Source organism: Rhyacophila brunnea, unplaced genomic scaffold (genome assembly GCF_057557595.1).
Source record: "Rhyacophila brunnea isolate RB1 unplaced genomic scaffold, BYU_Rbru_1.0 scaffold_5, whole genome shotgun sequence".
NCBI lineage: Eukaryota > Metazoa > Arthropoda > Insecta > Trichoptera > Rhyacophilidae > Rhyacophila > Rhyacophila brunnea.
In genome coordinates, this window is record NW_028233170.1 from 1,520,057 (window position 1) to 1,537,060 (window position 17,004).

Below are 17,004 nucleotides of genomic sequence, written 5' to 3' on the forward strand. Positions count from 1 at the left end.
TGTTGGGGTCCTAATTTTTGGACATTAGAAGAAGATAAAAATACACTAGGTTGGTACCATCAATGTAGTCTGTGAGCTGAATAAATTTGATCAAAGTTAGCTTAATTTTTTTTTTAGTTATAAGTGTTATAACCGAACAAATTGTAACGAACAGACCAACAGAAGTAACTAGTAATTAACAGAGCTTATTCTGCCTCATTTTCCTCATGTAATTTTATTATGTATTTTTTTTATATTTATGTTATTCTTACTTTCTATCTTGTTAGGCTTAACTATATTATTATAATTTATACATGGAAACTATGCTGGTTGCAATGACTTTTCATTATTCTATTTTGAATTTTTGTAATCAATATGTAACTGTTTGTTTCCTTAATAAATAAAATAAAATATAAAACAATAAAAAATTATCACATGGACTAATGTGCCTCTTCTGTTTTCTCTTCTACCGTAGTTTGAATATCACGTTCTTTCTAAGCATGTTGGTGTCAGCCGCTCAGTTCAGATAGACCCAAAAAATTATAAATTAACCACTATTTATTAAATAATATACCATATTATCATTGTTTTAAATTTAGTAATATAACTCAATTGGCGGAACATCGTCGTCTACGGTTGTGTTTATTCACACGGGATCATTCTATCATATACGCCGATGATAACAATATATTTTATCTCGAGGATATCTCCAAAACGACGCAACCACTTGCGCTTACAACTGATGGTGTACCAGGAAAGATCTATAATGGAGTAGCGGACTATATGTACGGAAGTAAGCCAATAACAACCAATACTATTTCTCTATTAGATTTAATAAAATATTAGTATTTTTAAATATGTTAGTTTCTGTATATAAAATATGTACACAACTTTCAAAGAGTTCAAAGCCTAGTGAGCCATGATATTATATTATCTTCCCATCAACAATAATTAGCAATGTATACAATAACTTTTTACAAACATTTATAATAACAATACTAACTAAGAGCTCTCTTAGAGCAACGTTTACATGCATATACCTACACTACATTTCATCAAACAGCATGCTACTCTTTATAATGGCATCTGCAACGAGCCCGAAATGTCGAGGAAAGAAGGAAGGACACACCAACCCAAACATTTGTGGAAACCCAAAAATCTACTACGAGAAAAAAAACATTTTATGTTACTATAGTCGATAGATATTTCGAAATATCTTCATAATGACAAATAAGAAAACCGAAACATACACTTTGTCTTCCTTCATTATTTTTATTTCCCACACTCCAAAGATATCATAATAATATGTTACTTCAAAACAAGTGTATATTTTTGATGGTTTTTTTCCTGTTTTAGATTTATTTTTCAAGCTCAAAAAAGTGACATGGATTTCCGAAGGAGGTCATTGGATTGCTATTGCTTATTTTGATGATTCCGATGTGGACGATTTGATTTTTTATACCTACGGCAAACCAAATTCTGTTGACGATCAATATCCTACAACCCGCCATGTTAGATATCCGGAAGTAAGCCATATTTTATCTTTCTTTATTTGAACTCTCTTTTCAGGTATGTGTTTTAAATTTTAAGGTATGCTAGTTAATATTGTGATTATCAACTTGAACAGTTAATAATATGAGAAGTACATATCTTTATGTTTTAGTGTGGAAAGACAAACCCAAATGTTTTAGTGAAAGTGTTAAACCTGGACAATGTACCCAATTCAACATGGATAACATTCAAACCACCTGAGGCAGTTTCATCAAATGAACAGCTCCTGGGAGCAGTCACATGGGCCGCTGCTGATGAGCTGGCTATCCTCTGGATGAACAGGGCCCAGAATGAGAGTGTCCTCGTTGTATGCGACGTGATTACGCATAAATGTGAGAATGTACGGTTCATTAAATTATAATAATATAATACCTACCCCGTTTACACTTGCATGAATTTACTGTTGACAGTAATAAAATGTATGGATAAACATTTATTATCTTTCAGTTGACAAGATTGCATTCATAAATCAAAGAAACTTTGGAAGCTTCTGAAATTTCATGCGACAGCAAGATTATTTCGATCTGCGCCTGCGCAGTAGAACGATAGTCGCGAACCTGCCGGCAAAAAAAAAACGAACAACGAATGAATTTTTAGGTTGACCGATTTTCACTACCCGTCAAATAGTTTGAAATAGTTCATAAAATGACAATCGCGTCTCGCTTACTCTTGAAGAATGAGATTGGAGATGCAGTCAGCACTTTTATGTGTAAACAGTTATTGTCACGATAGTTTAAAATACGCACTATTGCGGCCAGTAAATCCTTGCACGTGTATAGGCGCTACAATAGTGAAATTTACTTTCAATAAATAGTTCAATTTCGCCAGTGGGAGTGGATAATAATTAGCTGAACTGTCAAGTTTATAATTTTTGTGATAAACTCATTAATTATTGTGATTTTGAAAAATATAGATATAATAATTTATTTTCTATCTACAAACTGCTATAGACTTTCATGGATTATCGTTTGTTTTATTTAAATGCAAGTTTCATTATTTAATTAATATTAGTGATTTTTTTCGTAGAAAATTACATAATGTAGTCGGTCTTACTATTGTTAAAAATCACGATATAAAATGTAATTATTTTGTTAGTTAAGTAAATATCGTATGCTCAGATTATGTATCGTATTATCGCATGTGCGTTTTACAATAACAGCATAATTTCCACAGACTACAGTAACTCTCATAAAAATAATCTACGATATTTATTTTAAATAAGTAGATGATAATTTTTATTATTCATGAGATAGATATTTAAATTGATTAAAATGAGCTTATTTGAATATAATTACATTACAATGTTATGGTAAATATTAAAAAAATCAAAATTCATTTAAATTTAATTTTTTTTTACATACATACCGTGAGCGGGACATGCTCAGCGTAGGTCAAAATGGAGCTTTTGTTCTATTTTCAAAGCATGATTCTGGACATACCTAAAACGTTGTAGATAATCTATTTATATAATTTTGAAGCTTTATTATCTTTTATATTTATTTTAAATATTTGATGACTGCATAAAGTATTTTTATTACATAAAATAGTATTCTTTTAAACCTCTCGCTCTAATGTTTTAGAATATAGTCATATTTCAGTATATAAATGTACAGTGGTGTTAAGATTTTTTACATTTATTAATTTTTAAACGCATTTATAAAACCATCAGTATAATTTATACCGACATTGTTATAGTGAAATATTTACGATAAAAAAATATATTGATAATCTCTGTGATCCCAAATTTGACAAGAATTAGGCATTTTATTATTCAAAAAATTGGCAAGATTAACACATTTTAAGATAATTCTAAAGATACTAATTATAAGCTATGTCTTTGACCATTTAAGTGTGATAAACATCCTACGGATAATGATTGCTTTATAATAATTATTGACCTAAGAATAAGGTAGTGTTTTTTTGAAATACGCCATTTCTTTTGGCATTCCCCAGTGGTTAAGCTACAACATACGGCCGTAGCCATAAATTGACAAACTGCGTGTTTGAACATGTACCTAACCGATTTTTTTTTAAGAATTCATAAAACAACGTCCACCTATTTGAACAGAGTTATTGCCCTCCCAATTGGCATCACCAATGGCAGGTTAGTTATGCTCCTCGGGAGAATAAACAACTGATGCTCCAGGTTTCTAAGGTAGTTATCAGGGACACACAAGTCAATATTACCAAGAATGGCAGAGTTTTCATGTTTCAATGTCATGTCATTTTCCACGTATAAATAGAAAAAAATACGTTACCAAATATTGATATCTTATAGCATTTTAACCACAGTTTACGTAACCACTCGTTTAAAATACGTTTAATCTTTGATTCTATTTTTATTATTCTAATTTGGTCCTTGTCGGTTTACAGGAAACCAGCGGCAAACAAATTTTGAAAATAGCCGATATACTGGATTATTAAATTTATTAGGTTGGGTTAAGTTAGGTTTTCATTCTCGAATTCATAAATTTTGCCAAAACCGGCCATGAAAATTAGCGCTGTTCCCTCTTGGCTTCCTGTAAACTAGGGATTGCAATACCGAATGGAAATACCAAAACCGGTATTTCGGTATATCCTATTGAATACCGGTATTCGTTAAATATAATATGGAAAAAACTTACCAATAGATATAGATACAAAAACATCTTTAAAATATTAATATTTTATAGAAAACATATCTAAAAATGTACATATATTATGTTAACCTTTAAAAATAGGCAAAGATTAAATATGGTAGAAATGCTGATGCTTACAAATACCTAGTATGTAGTTGAACTATTGTCACTTTCTTCGAATGATTTTTCAATCAATTTATATTATGGAGTATTCTTAGATGTGTATGTGCGGATGTGCCACAATGATAATTCCATCCAATGTTTTACTAGTTTATTGCTTTTTACACTTAGCAATTTATTTACTTTTATCCCGTAAAAAGTAAAACCATACACAATATTAACAAGTTACTCTTTAATAAATAGGCACAATTAGGCACAGGCAAGTTTATTATAGTGTGTAATTATTATTTCATCATTAAATATTGGCCATTAGGGCTGAGGTTACTAATGATAACAAACGAACAGTATTTAACCGTTAAGATTTGCTTCCAGTTTCTATACCGAATATATCGGTATTGTCTGATTTTGAAAACCAGTATTTCGTTATCGAAAAATACTTAAATACCGGTTTTGGAATACCTTCTGTAAACCGACTTTTAACTATGTCAAGTCTACAAATCTATTGAACCAGATAGAATTGTGGAGTATTAATGATTTTGGTGCGTTTTATATAAACAATACAATAAATATTGTGTTCACTACAAAAGAGAATAATACACTTTGCTTTTATTATTACAATTAATATTTTCTAGGAGGTGTTTCGTCAGCAGTCCGACGGTTGGATTGAACTAACGACACCTGTCTTCTCTCGCATTGACCGCAAAACATTTCTTGACATCATTCCAATGCCCCAGGTAGAGGAATCTGAAGGAGAATGGTATCACTTGGCGAAATACACTCGCGGAGAAATATATCCTGAAACTATGACTTCGGGGCTGCGGACGGTAATCGCAGTGGAAGGATGGGTCGAGGACTCTGATTTGATGTGAGTGTGGCGAAAAATAATACATGTATCTTACAATATTATGGTAGATTGCAGTGGCGAAGGGTGGAGGTAGGCTATAAATAGTGTACACTAAACTTTGTCAGTCATACTTATTTGTTTTCATTGAACTAAGAATACATTTTACAGATGGCGCTGGTTGGTTTTTAAAATTCAAATAAACCCTGCTTAAAACAAACCATAATAGTATAAGCATGCTATGGGCGATCCTACAAAATAGTGCACACTTTTTCAGATATACTTATTTGTTTTCGATGAATTAAGAATATATATTACAGATGGTGTTGGTAAGTTTTTTTTAAATTCAATAATCCCTGCCTAACCAAACCATAATCGATACAAATATTCTTCTATCTATAAAATTATGTAAAATGATGTATGTTTTAGTGGTATTGTTTTAGATATTTTATAGATAAACGTATAAGTTTTGATTAATATCTACTACGGCTTTGATTTAATTAAATTTTAAAAACTAACAAACACTGTCTACACATTTGTAGTCTTGGTTCATTGAAAATACATACGTTTGACTGACAATGATTAATAGGCACTATAATATGTGGGATCTTAACAGCCAACTTCCACCCTTTGCCACTGGTAGATTGCATGTTTAAACTATAGGGGGTATCAATTATTGAGATGCTGATGTAATCCCCGGTGTTAATGTTATCTGTTCTGGAAGGTTGCGTTGAGTGTGCGTGATACGGTACTTCGGGTAGTGAGGAATGATACACAGTGGTTGCATTTCTTGGTTTTGTATTGTAGATAATAAGTTTGGATACAAACGGCAATATACAGGACTGACAACATTAGTTTTTACGTTGAGTTGATATGTTTACATTGTAATTTGGAATTTGATTTTAAGTTGAACGTTATGCGGAGTTGCGCGCATAATTCTACTGTACAGTTGAAGAGCCGGAATGCAACTAATCTATTTCCTGTCATCTCCTGTTCGTTTTATTATCTATGCTCTATAAATGAGCATAGACAATACTGCGTCTGTTGTAGGGTTGAGTAAACGTCTACAAAACAACTTCGTGAAAGTTCAGATCGAATATGTCCAAATCATTGCTATTCAGATAGTGGAGTCATGAATGCCTTACGCCAGAGGAGGCCAAAGGTGGCTGTTGCATGGATTGATGCCTTTCTGGTTGCACTGGGATTTTTACTTGTTATATGACTAGTTCTGTGATATTATTTTTGTAATTTTATTTACTAACCTATTCTTCTTCTTGTTATAGTATCGTATTGTTATTTTATATTATTATAACTACAACTAGAAAATTAGATGTAAAATTTTCTTTCACTAAAATTTTATCTCTCTTCTTGGTCGTACACTTATGGCTGAGGATCGTGACCACTTTTTAATTTTGCCATCCTTTGAGTGACCAAGACTTTCCATCCTTCTCGATCTTCCGCTTCTCTCAGGAGAGAATGAATGGTGCCCCCAATCAGCTCTTTCACTTGGTCGCTCCATCGCGCAGGCGCTCTTCCTCTGATTCGCCTTCCCCGGAGGCCAATATATATGTAAGACTTATTTAACATCTAATAACATTTTATAATTGAATATGGTACCATATACAACTATATTTTTCTCTATGTGGTTAAGTAAATATACTACATGATGTTATATGCCCCGTTTATGGGGCATAAAGGATTTCATATGGGAGTCAAATGTATATTCAATCAACTAACTAACAATCGCAATAAAAATAAATCGTCATTTTAAATACAATATGGACTGGCATATATAGGTAAATCTGTATAAAGTGGCACTATGGCTATGGTAAAATCAGCTTGCAGTTGTAGACTCAGGGATCGAAATGGACTGGAACACACCAGAGTGTAGCTCGTAAAATCCCCATGATTATCGCTCCGTTTCGTGGAAGAATTAAATACTGCTTTCTGGTTTATAAATTATAAAAAATAATTAAATTCACTTCATATCGTCACTGTTCTGGCAGAAGACGCTAATTCGAAAAAATGACATATTGAGTTAGTTATACCAAATTATTCCTTATTTCAAACTTTACCGTCTAGAAACCTTTTTAATAAATAAACAGTGTTTATTTTAAAGTCATCCTTTTTACGATTACTTAATAAACTCACATGATAGACCATTTCAAACATTTTAACAACTTCAAAGTCAAATTACTCAAAACTAGTATTCTCCAGTTAGTGTGTTCTGCCAGAACAGAGACGATATTATCTATATTTAAAAAGTTTAATTCATCAACCCCATTTTCGCCTGCGATGCTGACAAAATTTGCATGTCACAAGTTAAAAGACTATTTATTATTTCAGTTGACCATCCAAGATAAATATAATCTAAGAAAAAAATTTAACACACTTTTTTATAGAATATACTTAAGTACATATAATTAGATAGTAGTGTTAATATATTTGGAAAATTATTGAGCGTTCCGGTTCGTAAACTTTTTCATTTCGAGCGCAGGTTGTAGTGATATCGTTTGCTAACATTGAAACGGGCATTGCAGCAAACAATTCCAATACACCTGCGACTCGTCTATAGCGCATCAAGAGAATGATTTACCACAATGGGTCAATGGGGCTCTTTTCTTTAAACAATCTAAATTAAACGAGAATCATCTCTCCCGTCCCTTCATAGACTCGAATCCTAAATACCTACAGAACAGAGGATCTAAGTTAATTTTTTTAAATTATTAGTATCATCAGACGAAGAAGATGCTGATCATGGTTTTGTTATCCGTCCTTGGATTTGCTTTTTATCAATTTTTTTTCGATTCGAATGAAACACAAATTACCTAAATAATATTAATATATAATATTGCAGCTACTATTCGGGCACACTTGAAAAACTCCCGTGGGAGAAACATTTGTTCGTGGCTGGATCCCGCTTCGAGTGCGTTTCCTGCGACATGAAATCTCCGTACGGAGAATTCTGCAGTTATGTGGAAATACAATTTTCACCTGGTGACAAATACTTTACACTCACTTGCGAGAGTCGAGCGCCTTCCTACACAGTTATTTACAATGCTCAGGTAATTACACAACTGATATCATCAGTATCCATAAATTGTCAATATCGAACATGTAGTTTTTTCTCAATTGTATTTTTATCACCTTTACAGACGGTGAAGCCTGTCGTTATGTGGCAAGACAATGAAGCTCTTCGAAAGGCCATCGACGCCTACCATCTTCCAGAAATAAAATACTTCCGTTTCCCTATACCAGGATCCCAGACATTCATTAAAATGTCATTACCTCCACAATTTGATCCTAAAGACACAAATGTGACATATCCTATGGTTGTCGATATTTATGCTGCGCCAAGCGTTGCAAAGGTCCTATCACAACAAATATTGGGTAAGACTTATACTCTTTTACATTGAAATAATTTGATTGAAACAGAAATGAACCATAATTCATTAATAAATTCATATTTACGTTTAACCTTTAAACGCACGATGGTAGCCCTTTAAATTATGTACATACAAGGGTTGTCCAAGAATTAAAGACCTTTATTCGTTTTCGGCGACGCGGATGTTATTTCTCAAAAGATGGCAGCACTGGCGTATAGCGCAGCCTTTCATCTCCAGAACGAGTGGTGAACCGGCTCAATAACTGCTTCAGTGTAACCGTTGCGTCCGTTTTAAATAGATGCTCCGCTGTCGAATCCTGTCGCCTGCGAAGTGCGTTGAATCATTCGCTTTCTCAACCAGGAGGGAGTCTACCCTGTTGAAATCAATCGTCGTCTCACATCCATTTATGGTAATGTTATGAATCAGCGAAATGTTAGGAAGGGGTGTGCTGAGTTTTCAAGTGGTAGAAAGAATATTCGTGATGTGGAGGGGAGAGGAATGAGGTCTTCAATTGGTGACGTTTTGTTAAAGAAATTCAATGATACAGTTCGTGAAGATCGCCGTCTGACAGTACATGAGCTCGTAATTTTAATCCCAGACGTCAGTAAGTCTACCATACAAACGACTTCGAACCTCTGAAGGGCTATCCAAAATAAGTGACGAAGAAAGCTGACCTAGAGCTTGTGTTTGCTGCACGGCAACGCTCGGCCCCACACAGCCAACGTCACCACCGCGTTTTTGGACTCATTCAAATAGTATGTCCTCCGTCATCCTGTTTATAGCTTGACGCCAAGTTATTCCCTTCTTTTTATTCACCTAAAGCAACATTTGGCCGGAAAACAACCGATGAGAACGTGGAGGAAGAGATGAGAACATTTTTCAGGACAGTGGCGCCGGAGTTCTACAAGGGAATCAAGAACCTAGTGAAACGACTCACCAAATGCATCAATCGTAACAGGAACTACGTCAAAAAATAGTGGAGATATGTACCTAGAATTTCATATATTTTTTTGTAAAAATAAATTTTTCCTGATTTTTTAAATAATTAAGGTCTTTAATTCTTGGACAACCCTCGTATTACCTTATAATTAATGTTTAATATTATTATAAATTTAAAGTGCCGCCTGGGAATAAAATCTATAACTATTTGGTGAGCACACTTTATCCAGTGCAGATATTCGCGAGTGTTTTTAAATAAAATTCCATTCGGACAAAAAATATAAAGAATGATACAGTTTGTATCTGAATGGTAACACCATGCAATTAAGAGTTTATTGCTTATGAGACCACCTACCGTATAATTGTCGGAAATTAAGAGTCAAAGGTATCTTTGGTTAGCTCCCATTCTATATTATAAACGAAAAAAAATAAAGAATTTTAATAACATATTATACAGATTTTCAACAAAATAAATTGGTCAAGCTTAACTCCCAAAGAAACCCCAAATTCTTAATTTTCGACCTTTATACGGTACGTAGGTACACTGTGTGAATATAATAAACTTCATTTTAAATTCCCGAATATAAAGTGACCTCTTAGTGTGATCTGTGTTTAACCTCGCTACACGGAATCATCGAATAGTAAATTGGTAAATAGTGAGTCTCTGGCCCTGCCTGTTCCAACAATAATATGATTTGTGAACAAGGTACTACATGGCATATGGGCTGCAATACAATATTAAATATAATTTTAATAAACATAATTATTTTTCTTTTGGCAGTTTCCCAAACGAATATTTTCCGACTAACTTTCTTTAAGGCATGCTCACCTTTCATTCTCTTGAAGCTTGTAGGTCACTTCTGCTCTTAAAGCATTTCCCCTGCTCTCTGTGGCTCCTGAAATTTTGGGAAAATGTTAATTTTTATGCATCTATTTTGGGTGAAGGCTGTGTCCTCATGTCAAGCTTACCACATACCAATAGCGAAGGCTGTGCGGTTGGTCAATGCACTTCTTAGAGATGTAGACATTTTTAGCATGTATTATGTATTTTGTTTTTTAAATTCTATTTTATTGTTTAATTTGTATTTTTCTCGAATTATTGTTGTTGTTTTTTCTTTACTAAGTTAATTTACCTGTACTTTTTATTCTAACTCATCGTGTTGTGAACGTCTTTAATTAATAATTTGTTATGTGCTCAATGTGTCTTTTTTAAATTAATTAATTAATAAAAATAAATAAATAAATATTACCTAGTAATTGTAAAATGACAAAAAGCAAAACATCGACAATAATAGTGACACAATTAATTTCCATTTTGAAAACCTGCCTTCCAGTTCTGCACTCTCAGATTCTCTCTAAGGTTTACCATCGATCCAGCAAGGTAACAGCAGCTTCTCACCTTTCATCTTTCGTCTGGATGTACCAATACTGAGAAATCTTTTTGGTACCCGTATGTTCAGCATACGTTGTAAATATATCGTCCACCTAAACTTTAGCAGTAGTTCTGTTTCCTCTACAATATTATTTTAGACTTTATTTAATGATGTGAGTACGAATCCGGCTCAGTCCAACTTTTTTCCCCAGGATTTGAAACAAGTGTTTGAAAAAATTACGTATTTTCAATTTTACATTCTCAAATCTTAAAAGATATATATATAACAAAGATACATTTTTTTAGATTACGGGGTATTTGGCTCCACAAATCGAAGCTATATATACTGCAAGATTGAAGGAAGAGGTTCAGCACTAAAAGGAAATAATTTGCTCCTTGCAGCTTATCGTAAGCTTGGTACAGTTGAGATAGACGACGTCATCAATGCTACCAGGTATTTTATTATAAAAGGTTTCCCTAGTTAAAGTAACAAGTGCGTAACCACAGTTATTATGTACTCGTTATAGGATGTTTAAATTACTGTTCCGATTTTGTATTTAAATATCGCATAAATAAAACATTTTATTATAATTTTATTTATTGATCATTTTTTTGTTTATTTAATAAACTATTTTTTTTATTTAACAGAGAGCATTATAAAAATACTACTTAATTCCGTCGCAATTCGATAGAATGTACAAAGCTAGTTGAAAGAGCACATGGGCGTGAATCCCAGTGGCGCGAACTCGAATACCGCTGGGCGTCTTATTTTTTTTAGTGTTTATATCTTTTCTCTAGTGTGTTCTCAAATTATTTATGTATATTATTATTTCCTGCCATTATTTATAGAATGTGATATCAACCTCTGACTGCGGCGCAAATTCGTACCCTTTTGACTACATTTATATATATATATATTGTAATTATTAATAACTGTGTCCTTACTTTATCGTACAAGGTAGTTGTTGGTAATTTTGAATAATCACAAACACCCAGGCTTTGAGAAAATCCAATATATATTTTGTGGCCACCGGGTCGAGCCTAGAGCTCCCAGATGGAAGACCAGCGCCTTACCCACTGCACCACGAGAGCCACCTATATTTTTATATTCAACATATTTACTAACTACTTTTTTTACTTATAGGCACCTACTCAACACTTATCCATGGATTGATAAAAATAATGTTGCCTTATGGGGATGGAGCTATGGAGGTTATGGAAATTTGCAAGGACTGATCAGAGACCATGACAACATCTACAAATGTGGACTATCAGTTGCACCAATAGTAGATCTTGGTGAATTTCGTACGAAAATCTATATACTAATCGTATTTTACGGAGATTGGTAGATAATCAAAATTATTGAACTGATATGGAAAGAATATGGTCTTGTTTTATCTGCAATATGATACAGCATTGACTAAACTATTAAAACATGAATATTCACTGGTTTAGTATAATTGCAAATTTGGTTTGTATTTTTTTAATGGCGGTCTGCATGTGATATCTTGATTTCGTTACCTACGTAGTATTTTTTTTAATTCTACGTGATTTTTCAATTAAATAATGTTTTTTTAAGCTTATATCACTAATCCAAGGTCATTTTTTGCTAGCAAATCAATCTCAGACCACAAAATGTAAATTTTTATACAAAAAAAAGGCCTTCAACGTGAAATGATCTAATACAAATCTAATTATCTGGTTTAGTAACAAATCTTTTGTGAAACTAAAATGACAATTAAATTATATTGATAGTATACATTTTAAAATAATAGTAAAGAAATACATTAATTGATACGTTGGTACTATAAAATTCGTTGTAGAAAAATCAAAATTTAAAAAAGGCCTTGCAATGAAACTAAAATAGACGGAGATAATTAAAAAAATCGGTGTGTGTACTTATTTACGCGCGTTTAAAGTTATACTTCTTTGGCGTAACAAAACAAAATATTATTGCAGAATGTACCTACTTTGGAAGAAAAAAATCTCAAAACCTGTGTTTGAAAAATTTTTAGCAAACCGCTATTTCGACCATCTTTGCTCAAACAGATGACTGTACAACTATTTTCGTTAACAACGTTTACAAATCAAAAGTAAAACATAGCCCTATTTAATGGTTTAACTGAAACGTGATATTGGCTTTTGAGATTAAACATAATAATTATTATTGTCTTCAATTATTATAAGCCGCTAATAAATAAATTTAAAAAAAAAAAAAAAAAAACGACAAATATTATGATAAACTGTAAAAAATATGTATTTTGTGGATGAAGTGTACTATCTATTAATATTACAGTGGATTAGGTTTATGAAAACGTACGCGATTCATCTGTGTCTCATATAGCACATGATAATTATAATTTAATTATTGTATTGGACCAAAACTCATCTTTGCCATACAGCGGTTATAATCGATTCAGAAGTGCCCATGATGAATTAATAAAAAATCAAATTTTAATACTTATATTTTTTGAATTATTTACCAACTCAACATTCACAAAATTTATTTATTTATTGATATATAGTTTTACTCATAAATAAAAGTTGCAACATTCAGTCTTTACCCAACCGGCCCAAGCCAGAGCCCTCAATAGCATAGCTGAAAATTACAAACCTCCAGCATTTAGAACGTTGCCGCGCAAAATAAATTATGTTGCATCGGCGGGAAAAACTTCCGTCCTACGCCAAATTAATGCGTTATATGTGCGCGCTCAACTTCGTCCCACGCCAAAAATACACTCTGATCTGTTTTCCCAAACACGCCTAAAGAAGTATAACTTCAATATTCAATGAATTATAACTTCAAAAGAAGTATAACTTCAACTATAGTGAAAGCATTCATATGAATAATATGAATGCTTTCACTATCCTGGTTGACTAATAATGTTTTCCCATGTTTTCAGTTTCGATGCGATCCGAAAGATATTTGGGCCTAAGAACGCCGGACAATATGGAGTCATACGAAAATAGTAATATTTTAAATTACGCGCTTAAATTGCGTGGGAAAAAGTTTGCCGTTCTGCACGGGGTGGCAGATGAAAATTCACAGTTTGGAAAACTATTACAACTCTTCCACAAGCTGCAAGCGGCTGGAATCGACTTTGAACAAATGGTAATAATTTTATGTTTCATATCAACATAAATCGCTAGTGATGTCATCTAAAATTTAGTTATAATAATATGTTGAATTTATGTATTATATATAATATCACACTTGGTTATACAGTTGGCGACACTGCAGTCTGGAGAATTCGACGCTCTTTTGTTCTGTTTTTCAAATAAGCATTCTTTTTTTTCGTATTTCGTTTGTTTTTCTCTGCTGTCACTTTTTGATATATCACTTATATTTAAATATAATGTTGAAACATCTCCGCATAATAAAAGCAGTTTTCCTTATAAAATCGCTTTAAGATACACCATTTTATCCGTGACATGTGAGTTTACATAATATTTTCAAAAAACAAACTCTTCCAATTTATTTAGCAGTGTCAATTAATGTTGCGATTAATATCTATGGATGCTGTAGAGTTTAGGATACATAGTTAAAATTTATATTTAATATTTTAGCCATTTGTGACATGTATGAAGCTGTTTTATCAATAATATAAGTTTCTTTTATGGTGTTAACTATCAATTCAGTGTGGGAATGCAATGTATTAATAAAAATAAAATACAATGTATAGTAAGTACTATGTAATTCCACTTTTTTAATATTTTGGAGCGGTGTTTTCCACTTCAGAGGGACATTGTCAACTAGTTAACTCACATTTAAAAAAGAGAAAATTCGCTCATTTTAAATATTATTAAATAGGTACTAATCTATTTAATTGATCTCTAAATCTATCTTCTACTTTATTTTCTGTATCAAAAATACGAAAACAATATCATGGGCGTTTATGAATGAATACAGCTCTGTTCAAAATTTACGAGTTTGACTCGTAACTATCTTTTTGTTTCAATTTAATCGCTATATAATTTTTTTTTTCAACATCTTTGATACTAGTTGAGTTTTAGACAGTAAATATTGTATTATCTTGTTGCATTTTTCCGCTATGTTCGTCTGGTAGGCAGAGCATTAACTTTAATGAATGCACTACATCGTTACGTCACTCAAACTACCATATTAAATTATTCATCTGCCCAATAATTTCAACTTCATCTGTGTTGACTTAAGAGGACTTTGAAAAAGAAGCCAACTGAACTGTTTAGTATATTTAGACGTAATATTACAATTTGTCATACAGTGCCTTTGTCATATCTATAATTCCAATACGTTAACAACAGTACATAATTTAATATTTTTGTTCACAGAGTTATCCTGACGAAGCCCACAGCCTTCTCGGAGTGCGGCCGCATGTCTACCATTTCATCGATGATTTTTTGGACCGTTGTTTCCGTAATTAATAGTGGATTTTTTGAAATCCTTTTTTAGAATAAAATATTTTTCTATTAAGATAAAAAAAAATATTGACACCGAGTTCTGACACCTACGTCTCTACGTCACGTCTGGTAAGAAACACGCCAATATGTCAACGCTGGTCTAGATTAAAGATGCTTTCATAATATTATCCAAATTTCCACATTCATGTTTCGTGTTATACAGGTTTTACTGTAATATAATGTCATCATCAAAATATCATTAAATGTTATTAATAATGTAGAAAGATGTATACGTGCACAAAAAGTAAAAGGTTGATTTTTTAATATAAAATAATCTAATCAAGTGCATAGATTTTCTGTACTATAATATATAGCATGAAAAGTGAATATGAATGTAAAACCAAAATAAGTTCTACCCTTGGCACCTACTCAATGTTACATGATATACGCTTGTTCGAATAAAAGGGTATATTTTACCATGTTTTTATAAGCTACAGTACAGATTTTTTCTTGTTTGTCCAAGATTTTTAACTAACTTCCCGACTAGCTAGACATTTGAAACTTTTAAAATATATCAGAACACGACGGGAATGTATTTTTTGGCCACCTGCAGAATTGAATTTATTTTCAGTTAATTCTGTTTTATATGTTTCGGAAAAAGATCGTTAATGGTAATATTTACTACTCACTATTATTGGTTGCTAAGAGGGTCCTAGCAACTAAATTATTAATACATACGTGCGTTACTATAGACATCAATATGAAATGTCAAAATGACATTTCAGTATTCTATATTTATTAATACATAGAATTGTCAAGTTTATATGATTCAACAGAAAATTTAAAAACGTGGTTACCTATATAAAAATTTATTTTTATCTTGTAATTATTTTTATTATTAATATTAAATTTAACATTTATACCCATTTCTATAAAAACCTATTTAAAATGCAATTTTAAATAACGTTTTAATGAGCCTGACAAAGTACAAATAATTACAAGATAAAAAGAACTTTTTACATACAACGTTTTTAAATTCTGTTGAACCATATAAACTTGACTTGACTAGCTTAAACGACCAAAAAAATTTGTACTTGACATGTCATATTGATTTCCATAGTAATTCACGTATATATTAATAATTTAGTTGCTAGGACCCCAGAGCCTTAGCAACCAATAATGGTGTCGAAATAACTTTTCATACAAAACAGAATTAACTGAAAATTAATTCAATTCTGCTTAAAGTTGGCTAAAAGTATTAAAAAAGTGCATTGGCATCGTGTTCTGATATATTCTAAAAGTTTCAAATGTCTAGCAAGTCGGGAAGTTAGTTAAAATCGATTGCAAGATTTGTACCGGACAAAGAACACCAGACAAAAAAGAATACGAGCTAAGAAAAACGTTGTAAAATAAAATTAATAAACTGAATTTTTCACTTGGCATGTATCACATATAACAATTCTTTGCGCTTTCACTTACGTCATGAGTATTATCAAGTATGTGTACAGAAATTTATAATTGAGTTCATGTTATGTTAAAATTATTTGGTGGTGACAGTTTGCCATTTTCAATGATTAATACACAAAATTTAAAAATGTAGTTATTTACTTAGGTATCAGGTTTTATTTAGATATATAATTCAAAACATCGGCACCAATATTTTTCAAAATGTATGTTTCTATGGTGTTTCGATTTCTAAGTTCTAGTTAGAGGGTTGGGAATTAATCGTGAAGAGTGATTTCAAATTATATTAATTAATGTGTTGTTGCTGTTGGTATTTTTATTTAATTCTAAGAATTCTACTATCTACTTTACACT

General features: G+C 32.0%; 1 protein-coding gene across 1 annotated transcript; it reads left to right on the plus strand.

The window, feature by feature from the left end:
• Positions 1 to 4,974: 4,974 nt before the first annotated feature.
• Positions 4,975 to 15,368, plus strand: LOC147065877 (venom dipeptidyl peptidase 4-like). Its single transcript, XM_085955622.1, has 7 exons — positions 4,975 to 5,133; positions 7,967 to 8,174; positions 8,265 to 8,499; positions 11,113 to 11,260; positions 11,951 to 12,111; positions 13,710 to 13,918; positions 15,118 to 15,368. Exons 1-7 carry the CDS (start codon positions 4,994 to 4,996, stop codon positions 15,208 to 15,210), a joined length of 1,194 nt encoding a protein of 397 aa, XP_085811748.1. The 5' UTR covers positions 4,975 to 4,993; the 3' UTR covers positions 15,211 to 15,368.
• The last annotated feature ends 1,636 nt before the right edge of the window (positions 15,369 to 17,004 follow it).